The following is a 20567-nucleotide window of genomic DNA, read 5'->3' as shown; positions in this document are numbered from 1 at the left end:
CACACAGCTCTAGTAAATCATTGCAAGGCTCCCGTCTGCTAGACTTTGTAACAGTATTTAAACCAAAAATAAATACCTATGTTGAGGAAATTTTGATAAATGTCTAAACAAAGCATTAGAATCCTTGTGTTTTTTTTTATATCCAAAAATGTTTGTATATTCTATGACAAAATTTTATTGTGTTTTTTCTATGTAAAAAACATCACACTCTTGGCACTAAGCTAGGTAAACTACATAAGAAGTGTTGCAATTGCAGTGAAAATCAGACAAAGTGTTAAACCCATTAATCATCATCCAGTCTTTCTCTAGTATGTTTGCATTGAGTGCAAAAAAACACATTTAAATGTGCCCCTCTTTTTGTTTGTTAATGCTCCCTTACTTTCTCTATTCTGACTTTCAATGTATTGTTTTAGTGATTTATCTTTCCTAAATACAATTCTGGGTCCTATTCCTACTGTTTCTACAGCATTTTCATAATAACTGAACATTTTCCAATTATTTTTCAAAATGTTCTGAATGCTGTTACTATCAGTTGCATATGTGATGACAAAACTATCTTGAAAGACATTCATCTGTGTCCCTATTAGATTTGAAGGGCTCCTGGGCTCTAATTATAGGTACATATAACCCCTTATACCTTGACAACTCCAGAGGCCACCGCATATTGTCATTGGCCTATATTTCTGTGATCCCAGCAGTATCTACCTTCCTCCTCCTATATCAGTGCTTGCTGCCACTATTTTCATTGGTTCGTAGCTCATGGTTATAGTTTTATACAAAGCTAATGGCCTTAATAAGCCTAGCCATGCAATCCAACCCATTTGTAACACAGGTTCATAGATTCATAGGTTGATACTAGGCTATCGGCCCTAGGGCCTATACAAGCCTAGCCATAACAATTCCCTGGTTATTTCTTCCCACACTATTTACTTCCCTGGACCCCTGTCTAGCAGGGTGGCTGACGTGATCCCTGAGGTGAATTTCCTTTCTCCCATCCAATCATCAAGCTTCCTTTTGAAGAGGGCCAAAGATGCGCTCTGCTTGACATGTATGGGCAGTCTATTCCAGGCATTTATTAGGAAGGGTGATTTTAGTTAGGAAGTTTCTAGGGGTTATGTGTGTGGGGGGTATGTTAGTTTGGATATTACTGTCCACCTCTATCTATCAGAGATATTGGTGCCAGACACGGGGTGAATTTCTGATTTCCCATTCATTGGTCAAGGTTATGCTTAAACAGGGTTAGGGATGGATTGTGCTTCACATTGATTGGGAGCTTTTTCTAGAGCCAACGCATCTTATTTATGTCACAAGCAACATTTAAATCCTTTGATCTAGGGGGTTTGATGCTATTCATTTTGTGGATGTGCCAAAGATCCATCAGAGCTGGATCTGAGGATGTCTTCTATGCCAGGCATAGATTGCATGTTAGTAATCTGTAGGAGACAGAGAAGACAGATAAGGTTTTAAAACAATCCATATAGGACAAATGTACTGATATCCTGGATTGTCCTGGTGAGAAACCTTTGTTGGTGTTCCAACTGTTGCATATGCCTGATCAGGTACATGCAGAAGGGGTCATTGTATTCAATGATGGGCCTGATAAGGACCAAATAAAGTGACTTGCTTGGACCTGGATGCCATACCCTTGCTTATAAGTTGGATGACAAATAATGATTTTTTTACTACCTTGGCCACATGTTGGTCAAAGACCAGATTACTGTCTACATATGTTCCCTGATCCCAGACTAATGGGTAAACTCTTAGGAGTGTCTTATCAATGGAGTAATTTGCCCGAATGGCAGTTTTATCAAAGCCATTATAATGCTTTTCTTGGCATTGAGTTTTAATCTGTGCCTTTGGCACCTGTCATTTGTCTGTGTTAGACCATCTTGTAAGATTTTTGTGCCATGGAGGGACTCTATGATAGCCCCTAATTTGTAGACATCTGCAGACTTGGTCAGCCAAAGGCCCTTGACTTTAGCTTTTGCATCTGAGAAGTAGATGCCAAATAGGAGCGGTCCCAACATGGATCCCTGAGATATCCCACACGTGACTGGTTTTGTGTGGAGGTGGTATCACCAGTCCTGACTTGCTGGGTCCTGTCTGTGAGCCAGCTGGCAATCCAGTGAGTTATACAAGGGTTTATGCCCAGTTTGGTGAGTTTGTCAACTATATCCAAGTGGAGTATTGTATTGAATGACTTAGCCAGGTCCAGCTAGCTTGTATGCACCATTTTCCCCTCATCCATTGCCTTGGTGACCTTCTTAAAGAAGTCCATTGGTTTTAGTAAGTATGACTTTCTATTGACAAAGCCAGACTAGCTTGGGTCCAGTGTCTGAAGGTTGCCTATGTCTTTATTGATCATTTCCATGATAATTTGTTTTATGGCTTTGCATATTAGACTAGTCAGATTATTAGATTTGTAATTTCTGGAGTTAGTTAATGGTCCACCATAATGAAATTGGATAACCATTGTAGTCTTCCATTCTCATGGTACAAAGCCTGTTTTGATGCTATAGTTGAAAGTGACTCAATTGGTCCTGATAGGTCATGTTTCCCAATATTTAGAAGGCATCCCAGGATATTGTCTGGGCCCTTTTAGGCTCTGTTTTTGGCCTTAGCGAGCACTGTCAGTACATTCTCCCTGTTAATAGTTTGGTGGTATGCTAGTAGGTATTTCATGGAGGGAAACGGGGGGGGGGGGTGGCAGGTGAAGTTTGAGCTGAATTTGTCAGCCAGCAAATTCTGTAAGGCATGTTCCTCATTGAAGGTGGCACCATTGACCACCTGTTTGGAACACTGATGTTTGAGATTTTGGACATAGCTGTAGATGGCCTTGTGGTTGTCTTTAGCCTATAAGACTGTCTTGACATCATAATTAGCCTTGCTGGACTTAATCAGTCCTCTTAGTTTCCTGTTTAGGTTAATTAGAAAGCTTCTATCATTATAAGAGTTGCTCTTCCTGATTTTAGCCATCACATTTTCCTTTTCTTATATACCCTATTAAGGTTAAGATTTCACCAGGTTTGTTTTTGGGCTTACTTTTAGTAGGTACAGCAGTATCTATACAGCCATTTACATGGTTGTACAGGGTCTCTGTGAACAATTTTGCATAGCTTGCCTGACAACCTAGTTACCTCTTCTGATCAGTTCATACCCCATTTAAAATAGCAAGAATTTCAGATGATTGTGAAACACATTAAAATATTGAACCTCATTGCCTTAGGGTCATATTTTTTAGTATTGCTAATAGACACAGTTTCTCAGAGAAATATAAATCTTTGAAATCCATTTATTTTAAATATCATGCTAAACCTAGCTATTGCCTGTCACTAACAGTGTTATTTTATTGGGCACAAAGGTACAGTAGCTGTATATAAATATATATATATATATATATATATATATATATATATATATATATATAAAGAATATGCAATAAAAAAAAAAAGAAAACTAAAACTTGATCTTCATGTCTGAGTGCCACTGCAAACATTCATTGGAGTGCTCCTTTTTCTGTACCTCCTATGTCCTTAGATATATATATATATATATATATATATATATATATATATATATATAGCTATTCCATACCCTACTTAAACCCTTAGTAGTACTGTATTCAGCAGGTCTGTTGGTCATGCATGTAATCCTATCTGTGAAGCAGAACTTCCCAGAGTCCACCCCAAGCTTTCATCTGTTCTCCTGCTACTCATACCTCCTAACCCTCATTTTTCTTCATAAGCCAACATCTTCTTTCTGTCCTGTTACAGTTTGGTGTATCTATATAATTCACACATTCATTTTCCATATCACCTTTGGACCAGTTAATGGTTGCTGCAACTAAAATTTGTTGGGTAAAGTAGCTGGTGCAAGACAGGAACTAGTTCTAGAAGGGGTGTTTTGTCTATCACAAGATACACATGCATTCATATGTTTCCCACCCAATGGACACTTAGGGGCAAGTTAACATCAGCATTCTGCCTTCCCAGCAAATCTTTGCCATGTGGGAAGAAACCAGTAAGATTGCAGAGAATATGCAAACTCCACAAAGAAGGCACCTCAGAAAATATTAAAATGAGTTCACATGCTATGAAGCAGTGAAGTTAGCTGCGAGTTCACAGTGCTATTGTCCATCATCCCCCTTTCTGTTTTGTCTTCCTCTCTTCCAGACAGTACATTCACTGCTTATGGTCATGTTTCTTACTTAAGTGGTTTACTTTCTCTTATAATTATAGTAACCATTTAACTTAGCACTTTCTGAAAAATTGTCAAAACTGCAGAACATATTTTACATGCAGCCTCATCGGTACCTTGTTCAGCAGTAGGATTACTGCTGTGTCCTCCAGGCCTACATCTTAGTTATGCATGCCAGCCTTTTCTTGTCTGTTGCCACTGCCTTCCAATAGTGGCCCTCATGGTTCAAGCTGAGTAAGATAATAATTTTTTGAAACTCTCCTTCACAACTTGAGCCAAAATTCTGAACACTGCCGTTATGTCCAAAAAGTACTCTAAATGGAATATGTGAATGAAAATATTTTATTAAATCCCTCGATATGGCATTTTCCTCCTGCAACCAGGGCTTCAGCAGAACTCAGCAAGCACTCAATTATTAATGTACTTACTATTTACAAGTCATAAGAACTATAACACTTCAATACCAGTAAACCATTACAACAATGTTATATTTACATGAAATTAAGTAACTCATTAAACAAAAGAAATGAAGCTCAAAGCTGTTTCAAATTATTTTTTTTATTTTACAAGGCAGGACTTGAGTACACTTTTAATTTCAGGCAGCTGTTTAAATCAGGAGTGTACCCAACATTTAACTTAATCTGCCACCTAAGTTCTTTTACTTCCAATGAATTATCCAACATCCCACTTATATCATTTTTGACTGACTGAAGAACAAAAAAAATATTTTAAAATACACTCAACCAACAGAATGTTAATAAAAATATTTTAAAATACACTCAACCAACATAATGTTTATAAAGTACATGTTTATGATTTTCTGATTTAATAGCATACAAGTGCTAACTAATTCTTCATTTAACTTTCTTTTGGTTTTACCTACATAGAACCCTTAACAAGTTAGACATACTTCACAGTATATAACTTAAATGCTATTACAAATACACCTCTCAGAGCTGTCAAAACTCCTATTCACATAACTCAAAAACATACATGGACTGCTGTAAACAAATTTAAACAACTTACATGTGTGACATAGAAACATATCTTTGCAGTTTTCTATATTAAACTAATCCCTTTCGAATAAGAATTTTAAAATACCATCCTTTTTCAAAGAAATATTGGGCCACTAGCAGACTTCTTCAAACCATCATATAATCATGTAACACTTACCAGTTGTCCATAATATGCCCTTATTAAAGTTACTATCCACAACGCAAATGACTGCATAGGAATAATCATAAACATTTTCACTTTCTACACCAATAACTGAAGACATATGTTTTGTTGAATATGATAGACTAATGCAAACTATTTCCACCTTCTTTTATGTAATTATTAAACTCAATTTTATAACTACTTTCACTAAGTAACTTTCAAAATGTGTAAATTCATTTCAAAACCTCATTGTATGTAAGCTTAGATAATTGTATAACATGATTCTTTATCACGTTTAATTTTACATGCATGGCATGACTTCTTATGTAGTTGTTTACAAAAGTAAGTTTTCTATAGAAATCTGAAGAAAAAAAAACAACAGAAATATAATTAACATTGATATTTCCATCCAAAAAGTTTATCAATATCACTATATTTGCATAAAAAGTTTAGTAAGCAAACTATCATTTAGTCTTTTGAAAATTCTTGACTTGTTCTAAAGATGTGTCTATAAAGAAAAATACAAAAATAGATTTTCATTAAACCTCACATGCAAAATATCTGACTTGAAAATGTCCAAGGAGAACAAAGTTACTTGCCACTATTTGTCTAACACTAAATTTGTGAAAGCCAGTGCTATAGAAAACTTATTGCTACCCTTTTGTTTGTTAAAATGCTTCTCTATTAATTGTTAAAAAAATCTGTGATTATAATTTCTGATAAACATCACACATTAATATCTTGATTGGTAAATTCAGTGCAACTTGATAAAGATTCCTAACCATAACTGCAACCAAGACTTGTGGAATAATTGCATAAAAAAATGTAATATCTGCAGTGATCATAAACAATTATTTCCTATTTCCTAGCTTAATTTATTTTAATTTCATTAAAAATTAACTTGAATGTTTTATTTAAGATAAAATATTCTCACTAGTAAGTTACAAGTTCAGTCTTGGAATCTTTTCAAGACACATGGGATCATAAAGGGGGATGGGTAAAAATACTTTTGTGCAATTTTGGAATTAAAAAAAAAAGACTTGACTCCTGTCTTAGGATATTCTAACTTAAAAAAAGTATATACTTCCAAATCTATCTGGTCATTATGAAACAGGTCCAAAGGCATTCCATCTATATAATGATAAGTGATATATACATCTCCACTGGCCAATCATTTCATACAATTCAGTGGTATATAATGAAATAAACAATGTTACTTTATTTATCCTTGTTCCCTTCCACTATATATCTATTGTTAATAAGTGGACATTTTGAAATCAGTTTTTTATGTTAGATTCAATGCCAATTTATTTATTTTATTTACTGACAGCCATCGCTTTAGATAAAGTCAAACATTTTCAAAATATTTTTAAATGAGAGTTCAAGGTTTTTAAGCTTTATTTGCAATTATAATACTACTAAGATAATATTTTGGATGTAAGTATCCATTTTAATTCTACTTCTAATGTTTTTTCTTCAGATTTGAATAAAAACACACTTTTGTAAACAGTTACACAGATGCCAGCAGTTGTCATCCCTTGCATATAAAAATAAATATGTCAAAGAACCAAGTCTTCAGATTTTAAGTTTCTACTAAATAATGCAGATTTTGAAGTTAATTTACAAATTCTGAAAGATTTATTTAATGGAAGAGGTTATAAAAAGAAGTCTATTACCTACAAAATAAAAGAAGGTGTAGAAAGCAGAAAGTGCTCGTATCAACCTATCTTATTATAACAGAAGCCTTTGCCTATACTTTATGATGTAGAAAGTAATTACATTGTTATCCTGATATTTAGAAGAAACATGGTAGTGGCCTAATATTTATTGGGAGACATGATAATTTAAAATAAATAATGGAAAGGGCAGACACAGGATTTATAACCAGAATGAGTTACATACATAAAAAGAGAAAGGTATGTTCCCATGCTGCAGTTCTAAATGGGGTAAATCTATATTCTACTTTGTCTGTTTTTTGGTCACTTGAATACGAGTTTTGGCAGCTATGAGAATTTTGTACAATATATGAAATTTGTGAAAGTTTCTATGTAGGTAAAACCAAAGCAAAGTTAAATGAATGAATAAGCAAGCATTTGTATGTTAATAAATAAAAAAAATCACAACAATGCACTTTATAAATATTTTGTTGCTGGTTGTCTGGATTTTAAAAAATTTTTAATTTTTGATCTGATGTTGATCTTTTTATTTATTTCTCAACTAATGGGTTTTGATCTGTTACTAAGATCTGACTCAGCCACTTCTACCAGATCACCATATCCAAGAACTCTCAAGATCCTCCCTTTACTCATAATGGCTTGCCAACCTAACATACTTCGGATATTGTTTGCTACCATTAGCTTCAGACTTAGATCCCTTTGCTCTTGATTGTTTCATTAGAGTTTTCCAAGTTGTTCAATTCTTCTTGGTTTGTGAGTTAGCCTAAATTTTATTTTCATATTTTACTGTTTCTTTTCCTCCCTCCCATAATCTCTAAGGTAAACTTAGCTATTTTCTGACTGTCACTGAGCTACTGTTTTTCGGTACCATTACCGATACCATTGTTGGTATCTCTTCTTACTCTGTTGAGTATTTTTGTCTACCATTGTTAGTAGCTGTCTCTACTTCTCTCCTTTTTCTACTCTTTTTCTATCCCTTTTCTAACTAAAAAATCCTTTCTTCATTTATAGCTGTGTAAATTGTTTTCTCTACAGAGTTTATTAGTGCTATAGTTTTTTGCTTGACAAACCTATAGGATTCAAAAAATCCGTTACCTGTGGGTACAAGCTTCCCATTTCTGATGCTTTCATGGAAAGGTTGTATTATCTAGGTCCTGTTCACCTCAAAGTGCATGGTTTGATCTGCTCCAGTTTCAATTCTAGAGCTTAAATGAATCACAGAAACAAGCTAGTGTTTAAAGGCCTTCTTCCATCTACCTCTACTTCGTCTGTTGCTGGGACTCAACCCCCTAGCAAAAAGCCTGATAAAAACAAACCTGACTCTATGTCAAAGGAAAAGGAGTCCTGCAAGTAGTCACCTTATCATTCCTTGGTTTCAGCATTGGTTCCTTCAGTGTAGCCTTCTACAAAAGTTCTTAAAAAGTTTGATCCATCTGCCTCAGATCTGACCATTTTGAAATCCAAGTCTCCGCATATTCATTCCCTGATGCTTCTCTTGGATCCAGTTTTATTTAAACTCCCTTCTCCTTTTCTGGGGGGATCTCTGCAAAGGCACTCTAGACCTCTGTTCACCACATCCTGTCTTAGATCTTCCAGAATCCACTAGGAAGCTGCTTTGGATAGGATGATGAGGAAGTTCCTCAGAGCACAGATTCAGATGGAGGTTCTCCCGGCTCTGACCACAACCAGGTCTGCAAGCCATTATTTGTCCATTTCTCCTTTGGTATCTCCTTCTCTGATCCAACTGACTGTTTCATAGCCCTCAGATATGAGATCTCTGGGTTGTCTTCATTGGATCTGAAGACTTTCTGTTTTTCCACTTCGATGGTTCCCCTGAGCCAATTGGCACTGAATCTTTTGGAGATGGAAGATGTTCAGAGCTGAAGTAGTGGAATCAGATCTGTGGGGTTGGAGTCAACTCCAAAGCTGTCATATCTCTTCCCCTCAGGGCCACGGCACTGGATAGCTCAGGTCTGACTCCCTCCTTAGGTGGAGTACTGGTGGGTTACAGGAACTGACAGTCTGAGATTTTCCAGCTCTGGTACCATTGGCTTCTGTGTCCCCTAGGTGTTTGCCTTTGAGGTTGTGGAGAAGGTTTTCTCCTTGGCTAGTAAAGAGACATTCCTGCCCTTCTTGGATCAAACAACCATACCTCATCCAGATATTTGCTCTGAGCCTCATCCATCCCTTCCACTGGGACAGCCAGCCAAAACAAGCCTCTAGCTGGTCTGTCAGGACATCATCATCTCTTCTGATACTTCCCCAGAACACCCTACTGAGTAAATCTCTTGGAAGAAAATGTGTAAGAGGAGGCACTAAAATTCTGCCCAGGAATCTCTCACAGAGGATACCAGTTTTAATGAGGGAAAGGGGTCACCCACATCATCATCTGAAGAAGTATCCTTTGGAGACATCCTGGAGCTCTTGAAACAAAAATGTGGCTGATCCTCTGATATCCCCTCCCAGTTGGAATCGGTGTTCCTGGAGGCTATTGGGTCTGGTCCATCTACTTTTTGGGTGACCCCCCCCCAGCCAATAAGCTAATTGACCTTGTCTCTCAGTGGGCATGGAAGGAGACAGCCACTGTTAAGTTAATATCAAAAAGACCATACAAAAGTTTATCTCCCCCTGAAGATCACACACACTGGAGCAAGAAAGTCCCACTTGATGCTGTGGTTGTGGCTGCAGCCACAAAGAAAGAACTGGCAGAGCAGAGTTCTTCTGTTCATCCTCAGAATAGAATGTTGAGGGCTTTGGACATTTTTAAGAAGTGTGTGTACACTTCAACAACCTTTGCCCTCATGTTGCTGAATTACTTGGCACATTTTAGGAGGGTATAAAGAGATCTGACCAAGGAGCTTGTCAAATCTATTTCTGGGTTTATGTCATCTGAGGATGGAAACAAAATTTCTTCACAAATGGCCACCATTGAATCTATCTCAAATGCATCCATGTGGTTGAGCTCTCATGCTATGGAAGGTACCTCACGGGCTGTGTGTTCAGGCATACCCATCAGGAGACATGCCTAGATCCACTTATGTGATTTTTCTGATCCCTTTAAGTCTCATTTGTCAATGATGGATCTTCTCTCTTTGGCCCCAAGGTTAAGGATATGCTGTCCAGATGTGAACAAAAGGGAAGGACCCTGTTTGCTATGGGTGTATGTTTTGCAATCCCTCAATGACCTTTCTCTAGGAACAATTGAGGAGGTAGAAAAATCTGGTTATGGAAATCCCAGGGTCTTTTTCAAGATTTACGTGAAGATAGTTCTTCCAGGGGCAAAAGGGGAACTTGAATGGAAGACGCTGCCCTTGTGACAGAGGTGGCCTGCAGAAGCAGGGCTTCAGAGATTCCTTCCTAAATAAGCCCTATCAGTGCTCCTGAAAGGAGATCTGACTGTTCCCCTCTGGAGGCCATCAGAGGCATTTGTCTCTGCATGAGAGATCCTGCCTATCTATTATAAATGATTCTTGGGTGTACAGAATCATATCCAGAAGTTATACCATACCATTTTCCCTAGCTCCTTCTTCCAATGTGAAGAAAATCCCCAGTGTGCCACCCAGTCAGATTGAAGGACCATCACTAGAAATAAAAAAGCTGCTAGAAAAAAGAATCATCCAAGGTGCCCCCCCAGATCAGTGAGGGTCCAGCATTTATTAAGATTATTTTATTGCCAAAAAAGACAGGGGACTTGAGACCAATTCTGGATCACAGCAAATTAAATAACTTTGTATGGTATTCAAAGTTTTGGATGGTCACAGTTCAGTGATGTGCTGGACAAATGATCAGGACATGTACTATCATATCAAAATGGGAGACAGTCATTATCAGTTTAGATCACTTCCCTTTGGGCTTTCCACAGCCCCCAGGGTGTTCTCGAAATTTACGGAAGTGGTAGTAGCTCACTTGAGACTGCTGAGATTCTGAGTGTTTCCATAGCTAGATAACTGGCTCCTAACTGACCCAACTAGGCATCATCTTCTACAGGCAAGGGACTACTTGCTCCAACTGTGTTTTCATCTGGGAATCACAGTCCATTACAATAAATCTCAGCTCACACCTACACAGAATCTGGAGTTCATAGGTACTTGTCTGGACACAGCCAGACAGATAGCCTCTCTTCCATCTGCTCGGATAATTACACTGAGGTCCCAAGTCGAAAAAGTGATTTAAAATTCTTCTCTTCCAGCCAGATTAATATTACAAGCCCTGGGATCCATGGTAGCAACTATCATTCTCATTCCTCTGTCCAGCTTCCACATGAGGATACTTCAATGGACACTGTCAAGTCAATGGTCCATTCTTCAACATCCATTATCTGCTCCAATCATGATCACAAAATTTCCACCTAGGTGAAAATAACTTTATTTTAGCCTCTTCTAAACTATGCAAGGCCTTTCACAAAGGAGCTTTTTTGCTTAGACCACCATTAAATGATCCTGATCCTCCTTGGTATTTAAATATCATGCTTCAGGCTTTAAAACAATCTCCCTTTGAAACTTCAGCCAAAGCAGATCTTAAAATTTTGTCTTGGAAAACCATTTTTCTGGTCACTATCACATCAGCTAGATGAGTATTAAAACTCAAGTTCGATCTTCTAAACCTCCTTACCTGTTTTTTCAGAAAGACAGGGTGTCCTTGTGAACAAATCCATTCTTTTTGCATAAGGTAGCTTCTGAGTCCAACATAAACCAGGTCATTAATCTACCAATTTCCTTTCCCCAAGTTTTCAAATGGGGGGCTATATGCTCCACGTTTTGGATGTGTATAGACAACTTTGCTTTTACCTTCATAGAACCAAAGACTTCAGGAAATCTGACCAATTATTTGTTTCATTTTCTCCTTACAGATTGAGCAAACCAGTATCAAAAGTTGCATTTGCCAAATGGTTAACTGACTATATCTCCTTTGTTTATAGGGAAAAAAGGTTATCTTTGCCAAAACCTCCTAGAGCTCATTCCATGTGGTCTATGGCAGTTTCCTCAGCCTTTTTGCCAAGGGCTTCCTTGTATGATATTTGTGCAGTGATAACTTGGGCTAATTCTCACACCTTAATTGCTCATTACAAACTAGATTTGATCTCCAAGAACAGAGTGACCTTTGCTCTGCGGTGCCCTAGAATATCCTTCCATGAGGGCCTGCCAAGGTTACAGTAGCTGGGGACTCTGCCCCATCAGATGAGGAATGAATGAAAAGGACAACATCGGATAGAAAGTTGTGCACTCACCATAATGTTCCATCTGTGTTGTCCATTTTCATTCTTCCTCAACTTCCCTCCCACCTACCCCATTCCTTTGCATCTGGAAAGATCGAAGAGTTACACAGGAACCTCTGTTCCTTGTTTGAGCTCCAGCTTCCTCTTTTTCCTGTCTGCTTTTGTTAATGTCCCTTGATATCTAGGGGCAGCAAATTCAATATGAGGTATGCTAGGTTGGTGGGGCATTATGGGTAAAGGGAGGAACTCCAGAGTTCTTGGATCCAATGATCTGGTAGAAGCAGCCAAGTTGGATCCAAGTATCAGAGTCAAACCCATCAGTTGAGGAAGATTGAAAATGGACAGCACAGATGGAATGTTATGGTCAGTACATAACTTTTTTGACTCAGTTAAGAATGATGGAAGCATAGCTTTCAACCTATCTCCAAAATGAGGAACACTAGCTCTCATAATGTGGAACAAAAGGGCAAAATGTGGAACACATACTAATGGCTTACTAACAGCTTCAACTAGGAAGGTTGTCAGGTGGTTAACATATGCTGTTTTTACTTATAAAAAAGATCTTTTAATGAATTACTGTGATTAATTTCTATTTACAATGCATTTCACTTAAAAAAATCCTAACACTGAATGTGTGACATATCATTTCAATGTGGAGCTTCCAGGAACATGAACTTTTCAAGACCTCAGATGAGGTACATTCCTCATAGTGAGGTACACTTGAGAGGTATGGATGAAAGAGGTGGAAAACTGAATAGTTGATTGAAAGTAAAGCAACTCAGGTGGGAGATTAAGTTAAACACTAAGTGCTGTCCTGGTTTAAATTGCCACCTCAGTATTAAAAGTATTCTCAAGTCCTGCCTTGTAAAATAAAAATAATTTTAAAATATTTTAAGCATCCTATTGTTTATTGTTTTTTTTTTTTTAATTTTTACAGAAATACACATGTATTGTAAAATTTCACTGGCACTAAATTATTATAGGTCCATGACTTATAAATCACATTTAAATGATTAATTGACTGTTTTACCTCTGTTGTGATGAAGTCCTGGTTGTAGGATAAAAGTGCAAAACTGAGGAGTTTAATACAAAGTTTTTACCTAAATATTCCAATTACAGCATGTTAAGGACCCTATTTTGTATTAATCCTCTGGGATGCAACTTTCTCTTACTTTGGTAACCCCTGTCTTGTAGAAGTATTCTGTTGATCCTTGCAACTTTCTCAGTCTTTAATATTCTATTTGTTGGCAAGATTAGTAAGATTATTTATATATATCTTGAATTAGTTCTCCTGGAATACCTTATTCATGACTCTTTCCAGTCCAGTTTCTACTTTAGACACAGTACTGAGACCATCATTACTCTTGTTTTAATTATCTCCTTTTCCTTGGGGTGAGGAATGAATGATATTACTCCATTCTGGTCCTCCCAGATCTCTTCTCTGCATTTGACACATATAATATCTTACTCAACGCATCTGCAAACCTTTTGTGAAGCCTTGGCCACTATCCTCAAATAGTTTGTCTCATACCTCAGAGGTTTTGCTTAATGGATTGTATCTCTGCACATACTGTTACATGTGAGTTTCACAAGCTTCCATTCAAGGCCTGTTGCTGTTCTCTGTGTATAGGTTTTTATTGCTAAGCTTCTGATACTCAACTTTATCTCTTTTTACTTTTGGTCATGTTTTCTGTAGTAGAGCCAGTAGAAAGGGACTTGTAATCAATCCAGAACTGGAGGTCTGCCAACCACTTGTAAATTAGCATGTCCAAGACTGTTGCAATGGTGTTTTATAGCACCATGGAGGTATCTAACTGTCCATCTCTTGATCACACTGTAATTTACAAAGCAGATAGATTTGCTTTTATGAGGAGGGTGAGAAATCTTGGTATGAGTTTTGATGACAGATTGACACTTAAGGACCAGGTATTATCTGTTACGAAGACCTCCTTGTAGAATAGTGTGTGTGTGTGTGGGTGTTGCACCTTTAAGAAGCATTTCAAGGTCAGCAGGTGCATATAAATAGCCAGCACGTGCTAGCTTCAGTGCCATTTTGTGAGTGCAGCCAGAGAGTGAGCATGTATGAGTATAATAGCTAGTTTGTTTATAAGTTTATCTAATCTAAAGTTATTAAGCCTCAATCCTGATGTGTTTGTACATAATAAAGCTGCTTGAACAGAAATCATAGAAGTTCGTCTGTTTTATCATGACCAGATGAGCAACACTCCTTCTTCTGTCTTTGAAATATATTTTGTATCTCTTTCCCCAAATTACTTTTTGCTGTTTGATTATGCTATAGTATCTTTTCAGCTTGATCACTGCAACTTTGTGTACCCACGGCTACCATACAGTGAAGTTGATCACTAGCATCATGTTCACCATGGTGCAGCATGGATACTTCACAGATACTTTTCATGAATTTCATATTACCCCTGCTCATCTGAATATTCACTGTATGTTCATTCAATCATTTATCCCTGGATGAGGGAAAGTCAGTACATACAGCTTAACTGGACATGGTCAAGGCCTTTGACACACTCCCCTACTCAGACATCATCAAAAAGCTAGCACAACTTGGAGTAAATCCCTATCTCATGAGGTGGGTAGCCAGCTGGATCTCTGATAGGGCCCACAATGTCAAAATAGGCATCTTCACCTCCAACAGTAGACCTGTCACTAGTGGTGATCCCCAGGGATCTATCTTGGTACTCCCACTGTTTGGAATCTTCTTCTTAGAGGTCCAGACAAAGACAAAAGGCCTGGGGCTGACCAAGTTTGCAAATACTGTAAATTGGATGCTGTCATTGACTCCCCAAATTATGTTAACATACTACAAGAGGGTCTCACAGTAAGAAATGAATGGTGACAAAGTCATGGCTTTAAGTTAAACACAAAAAAAAATTTATTATCATACCATTCAGCAAAAACATGCCCCCTACTGATTATCACATCAACGGCAACCCCCTAAGCACACAATCTGTGGTGAGACACCTGGGTGTTCAGATTAACAACAATCTCACATTCGATCATCATGTAGCAGCAGTGGTCAGAAAAGCCTTTTACCTGGTTTATCTCATAAGTAAAGGGATTGCATCCAGAAAATAGGAGGTTATTACATCTCTGTAGTCCTCCCTCATTAAGCCAATAATTGACTATAACACCCCATTTGATATGTACCTCTCCAAACACCTGCACCAACTGAAAAGGCCACAGAAATACCGCACAATGAGAATCTATGGCCTCCAACACCTGTCCTATGTGGACAGGCTCAAATCACTATCAGTCTACTTGGTATAGTACAGGTTGCTCAGAGGTGATCTGTGTCTCGCCTACAAGGCAATATCAGATGCTGTCCTACTAGAGATGTTCCATATCCATAAGTCTAACTCCTTGCTCATTACCCACTTGAAAGGCCTGAATCTAATATGCAACATCAACAAAGCCTGCTGGAGAGACAGGTTTGTCTCCCAGAGGCTGCCCCGTCTCTGGAATAGACTACCCATACATGTCAAACAGAGTGCCTCGCTGACCCTCTTCAAGCACAAACTTGGTGAGTGAATGGGAAACCACAAATCTGTCCCAGGGGTTCCACCTGTGTCCCTCACTGACAGGGGTGACAGGTGCTGACTGAGGTTTCTTTTTTGGGGATAAACTCTTGGCTAGGCTTGTGTGGGCCCCAGGGCCATTAGCCTAGTAACCTCCTATGATCCTATGCACATGCACGCAGTCATAGAACAGATTTTAACTAGGATGAGAAAGCCTGAAACCCTTCAAAAAAGCATCTGCAGTTGTTATGAATTCCATACAGTTTTTGTCATGTAACATTTTTCTATGGTATACAAGACATTTCAAGAGTGCATTTTCATTTTCATTTAAAATGAAACAAAAGAAGTTAACTGTTGTATCATCGGTTCATAGGTTCATAGATTAGTACTAAGCTAACTGCCCTTGCGAGCCATTTTAAGCCTAGCCATTTATCCCTTGTGAGACTCAAACCCTTTACCTTGTGCTTGCAAGGCAAACACCTTAACCATCATAAAGCATTTCTTCATTGTATGTGACTTGTGACTTATTTGAGTTCAGGATTGTTGACTTTGTATTTATGATTTTTCTTATGACTTGTTCATTTCATTTAAACCATTGCCAAAACCAGTAGATAGGACCCTTATTAAATAACCCATCCTAAAGCCAACTCCTAAATAATGCAACACAGTGCACTCTTAGAAAACGTTGCATATGTTTTATGATGTGGAAACTAAAAACATTCAATCTATTGGTCCCGTCACAAATTTGTAAACTTCTGACTCAGTGGAGCCAGAGCTCTCAACGACTTACATCCAGAATAAGGGACAAATCCAGAAGTAATCAAGGACACTTTTTAAAATATTAGTACTGTTAACCTAGAAGTTGACAAAATTAGAGAATGTGAATTAGCGTACATTTTCTGAAGTTAAAGAAGTCTATCACTATAATTATTGCCGTTATTTATTAAGTGTAACCCACCACATTTTATCTGAAAACTGCCAATTTTAGGAATAACTAAGGACGCTGCAAAAGTTTGATCCAAAATCAGAGGCAAGTAAGAGGCATGACTGGAATGTAGAAACAATTTTATACTTGGACACAGTTGACAATTAAAGGGACTAAAAAAATTATATTCTTGTATTTTTGTTCATAAATAACACAGGAATTTTGCTGAAAGTAAGCTGTTTTAAAATGAGTAATGACTATTGGGTTGTTGTTTTCATACAGTAAGCAGAATGGCTTACTCAGAATTGTTAAAACAATGTATATGCAGCCATTTTAACTTATTAATCATGTCTCCTTCTCTTAGTCTTTCTGTCTTATACACTGAATGAATTTAAAATGCCAAGTGTAAATAATCATAGGAAAAATAGAGATGTAAATACTTTATTGCATTTCTATTTTTAGCTGGAATTGTTGGAAGCAGTTATGTATGCCATTATATTTCATTTGTGATCTGTTCTATTCAGGTACAATCACTGGTTTGATGGCATGGCTCTCATGCATCAGTTTAATATCGAAAATGGCGCAGTCTGTTACAAGAGCAAGTTTCTTCAAAGTGACAGCTACAAAATTAACTGTGAGAAGAATCGGATTGTAGTCTCTGAATTTGGAACACTAGCTATGCCAGACCCATGCAAGAATTTTTTTGAGCGTTTTAAATCCAAGTTTGAAATGCCAAGTACGTTTATTTTTCTGATATAGTAAAAAAAAGTTGGGTTTATATTACATAGAAATAAATATTGTATTACAGTCTTTAACATTGTAAGGTTTTAGATTTCAGTTATTGTTTTATAGCTTATTATTCTGTCATGCTGTCAGGCCAGTTAACATAAAGTTCAAGGTTATTTCTGAACATGTGTCACTACATTGGGTGCTGAGATTGCTTGCATTCAGCATATTTTTCAAAAGTTTAGACTGTCAAAGTAAGACTACGAGGTCACTTTTTAATTTTATTTATTTATAGTTTATAATTTGTACACATATTTTTTTTGCAGTACTCTTTTACATTTGATTTGAGTTCCTTGGAATTTTAAAAACTCTAGGTTAGGGCAAGAATTCATACTGTAATTTCTGACTCTAAAAGGATTAACTGTTCTGAATTGCATGAGTTGCTGAGAAATAGTCTGTTTTATAAGTAAGGCTAGCAAGTCAAGGGTTTGAGAGAGTTTTCAGGTAGGGCTGCTCTGTGAAGATGTCAGATTTTCTCTTATCATTTATACTGTGTCCCTGTTCAGTTCAGTTCACAACTTCAGTTGACTCTAATTACACAATTCCCTTTCATTGTTATCTTATCTGATTGAACTAGTGAACCCTACAAGTTCATACCAGGAAGGCCCTTCCCTTAGACTGATTAAATTTCAGTTAACCTCTCATTCATATCTTCTCACCCACTAGCTGCATACTACAATACCTACTGTATTAACCACCTTTCCAGCTTACCTTTAAAGTCTATGAACTCTATGACGTAGTTCCTAGTAAGTGTGTGTGTGTGTGTGTGTGTGTGTGTGTGTGTGTAGCATATATACATACATATACATACATATATATATATCTATATATATATATATATATATATACACACACACACACACACACACACACACACACACACACACACACAGACACAGACACAGACACACACACACACACACACACACACACACACACACACACAACACACACACACACACACACAGACACACACACACACACACACAGACAAAAAGAAACAGAAAAGAAAGAAACACAGGAAAAGGGATGAAAGGCATATGACAGGTTGAACAAGAAGCATGGGGAAATTTGAGAGGTATTTAAGAAGTGAAGTAACTGTTTGGCTTTAGGAGGATTGGAAAGGCAAAGGATTTAGGGTCTGCAGGAGACTGGGGCAGCTTTATAGCAGAATATAGGAGCTAGAGATGTTAACTTAATAATTAAGCATGAAAAGGGAGAGTGAAACTAGAGAAGAGGAAACAGGAGGCCTGTAGACAGGCTAAGGTAGGAAACTTTGGGTGGGAGAATGGCAGATAACAAAAAATATAGGCAGCTGTCGTGAAATAAAAATAGGAGATTGTTGGCCCAGATTAAATGTGCAAGGAGAAAATGTAAGATGTAGCCAAGAAAGACAGGTTAAGAAGAATGAATCCAGTGTAGCAGGAGAGATGTGAAGAGCTGTGACAAGTGATAAGGTGACGACAGAGACAGAGGTAGCGAAGTAGGAAACAAAACATCTAGGTGAGCAAAAGGGAAATGTGTAAGGAATGATAGTCCACCAGATAGGAGAGGCAGAGTGCAAAAAAAGAAACAGAATGTTGGAGAGGTCTTAGAAGAAGAGCACTGGAGGCATGGAAAAGTGCTCACATATTCCACAGATAAGGAGCCAACCAGCGCAGACAGTCAGGAAGACTGAGAATGGTGGAAGCAGAGGTGGAATTGTTAAAGAGGTAAGGGGGAGTGACATACAGCATGATGCAAATGGAAGAAGCACAGTATTGATGATTGAAGACTTGGTAACCAATGGGTGTAGAAGTTTAGGCAAGCAGGAAAATGAGAGAATTGATTTCATTAAAACCGGCCTCAGGTTTACTCAAAGTAAAGCATGTTACATGGGTTGAGTAGAGTAAAGTGATCAGTAAGAGTAAGGAAATGGACATATTTTATGCTGTATATACATACCAATGATCTATCAGAGGAAACATCTGAGGTAACAGCTAGCAGGGCCACCTGAGCCAGGGAGATGGCAGTGAGACATCTGGGGGACAATAACATTTTCAGATGTGCTACACATACTATTAACAAACATACAAAGGAAAGAATTGATTAGGAAGTATGCTATATAACTGGTTGCAAGCAGTGGACAAGGGAGGAGGACTGGTATGACAATGATGGGAGATATGGCAGACAAAGCAACTGCAGCATGGGCAGGCTCCTTATCATCTCAGAAGGAACAGCTATGCTTAGTGCTAGGCTGTAAAGGGACATCGCTTGATCATACTGTTTTTCCAGACTGCATCCTTATTTCTCCTGGTACATATTGCAAACGTTACTTACAATATTAACAAAGTTTACAAAAATACAAGTCAGTAAACAATACATTAGTGTTACTATTCTGACTTCGAACTCTACCTTCCGTGGATGAAAGATGGATACATCTTTATTCTTGTTCAGTGTAATTACTCCCATCTCTTTCTTAGTCTTTTTATAATTATATTGCACCTTTTATCCTTTTCTTTCATAATACCACTAACTAAATTTCTCTTCCATACTCTTCTCATATTCTTTAATCTGTTTACCTTCTCTCTTCATTTTATTTATTTACAATTTATTGACCAGGTTAGTTCCAGTGGGCAAGTGGACTCTTGTTAAGACCTGAGGTGTTGTTCATACTGATTAAATGAAATTTAACCAGGGCACCAGGGGGAATTCCTGTTCTATTTTCAATAGGGGAGTAGGAGGGGTCAGTCCTGTTGGAGAGATGGAGGGAGATGTTTTCCAAGACAGCAGGTGTGGAGAATGTGAGTGAGTATATGGAGATGGATGTTAGATGGCAAAATGTGTGTGCAGGAAATAAAAATGATAATGCCTCATGTTCTGAAGATGTTATTGCGATTGTTTTATCCGAGGGCAGATTAGATGACTCTACACTAAATAATGTTCTGAATGAAAATTGACGTGATAACGATGCACTGTCTTGGTCAGAGATTTTTGAGAAGCACTTTCCAGTGTTGCATCCTAATGAATCTGCATTGAGAACACTTACTGGCGATGCTAAAATTGCTGCTATGGAAAATGTGAAT

General features: G+C 37.6%; 1 protein-coding gene across 5 annotated transcripts in view; it reads left to right on the top strand.

Annotated features, from left to right (window-relative positions):
• The window catches only part of BCO2 (beta-carotene oxygenase 2), a 701930-nt gene that overhangs the window by 186011 nt on the left and 495352 nt on the right, over positions 1 to 20567 (top strand). For all 5 annotated transcript variants that reach the window (XM_044081057.1, XM_044081056.1, XM_044081053.1 and 2 more), the window contains exon 3: positions 17241 to 17452. In XM_044081057.1, coding sequence (XP_043936992.1) covers positions 17241 to 17452 — 212 coding nt within the window. The remainder of the gene's footprint in view (positions 1 to 17240; positions 17453 to 20567) is intronic.

The sequence above is a fragment of the Protopterus annectens genome, chromosome 8.part0 (assembly GCF_019279795.1).
Source record: "Protopterus annectens isolate FY-2018-M chromosome 8.part0, PAN1.0, whole genome shotgun sequence".
NCBI lineage: Eukaryota > Metazoa > Chordata > Ceratodontiformes > Protopteridae > Protopterus > Protopterus annectens.
This window is presented reverse-complemented; position numbering and strand designations above follow the sequence as displayed.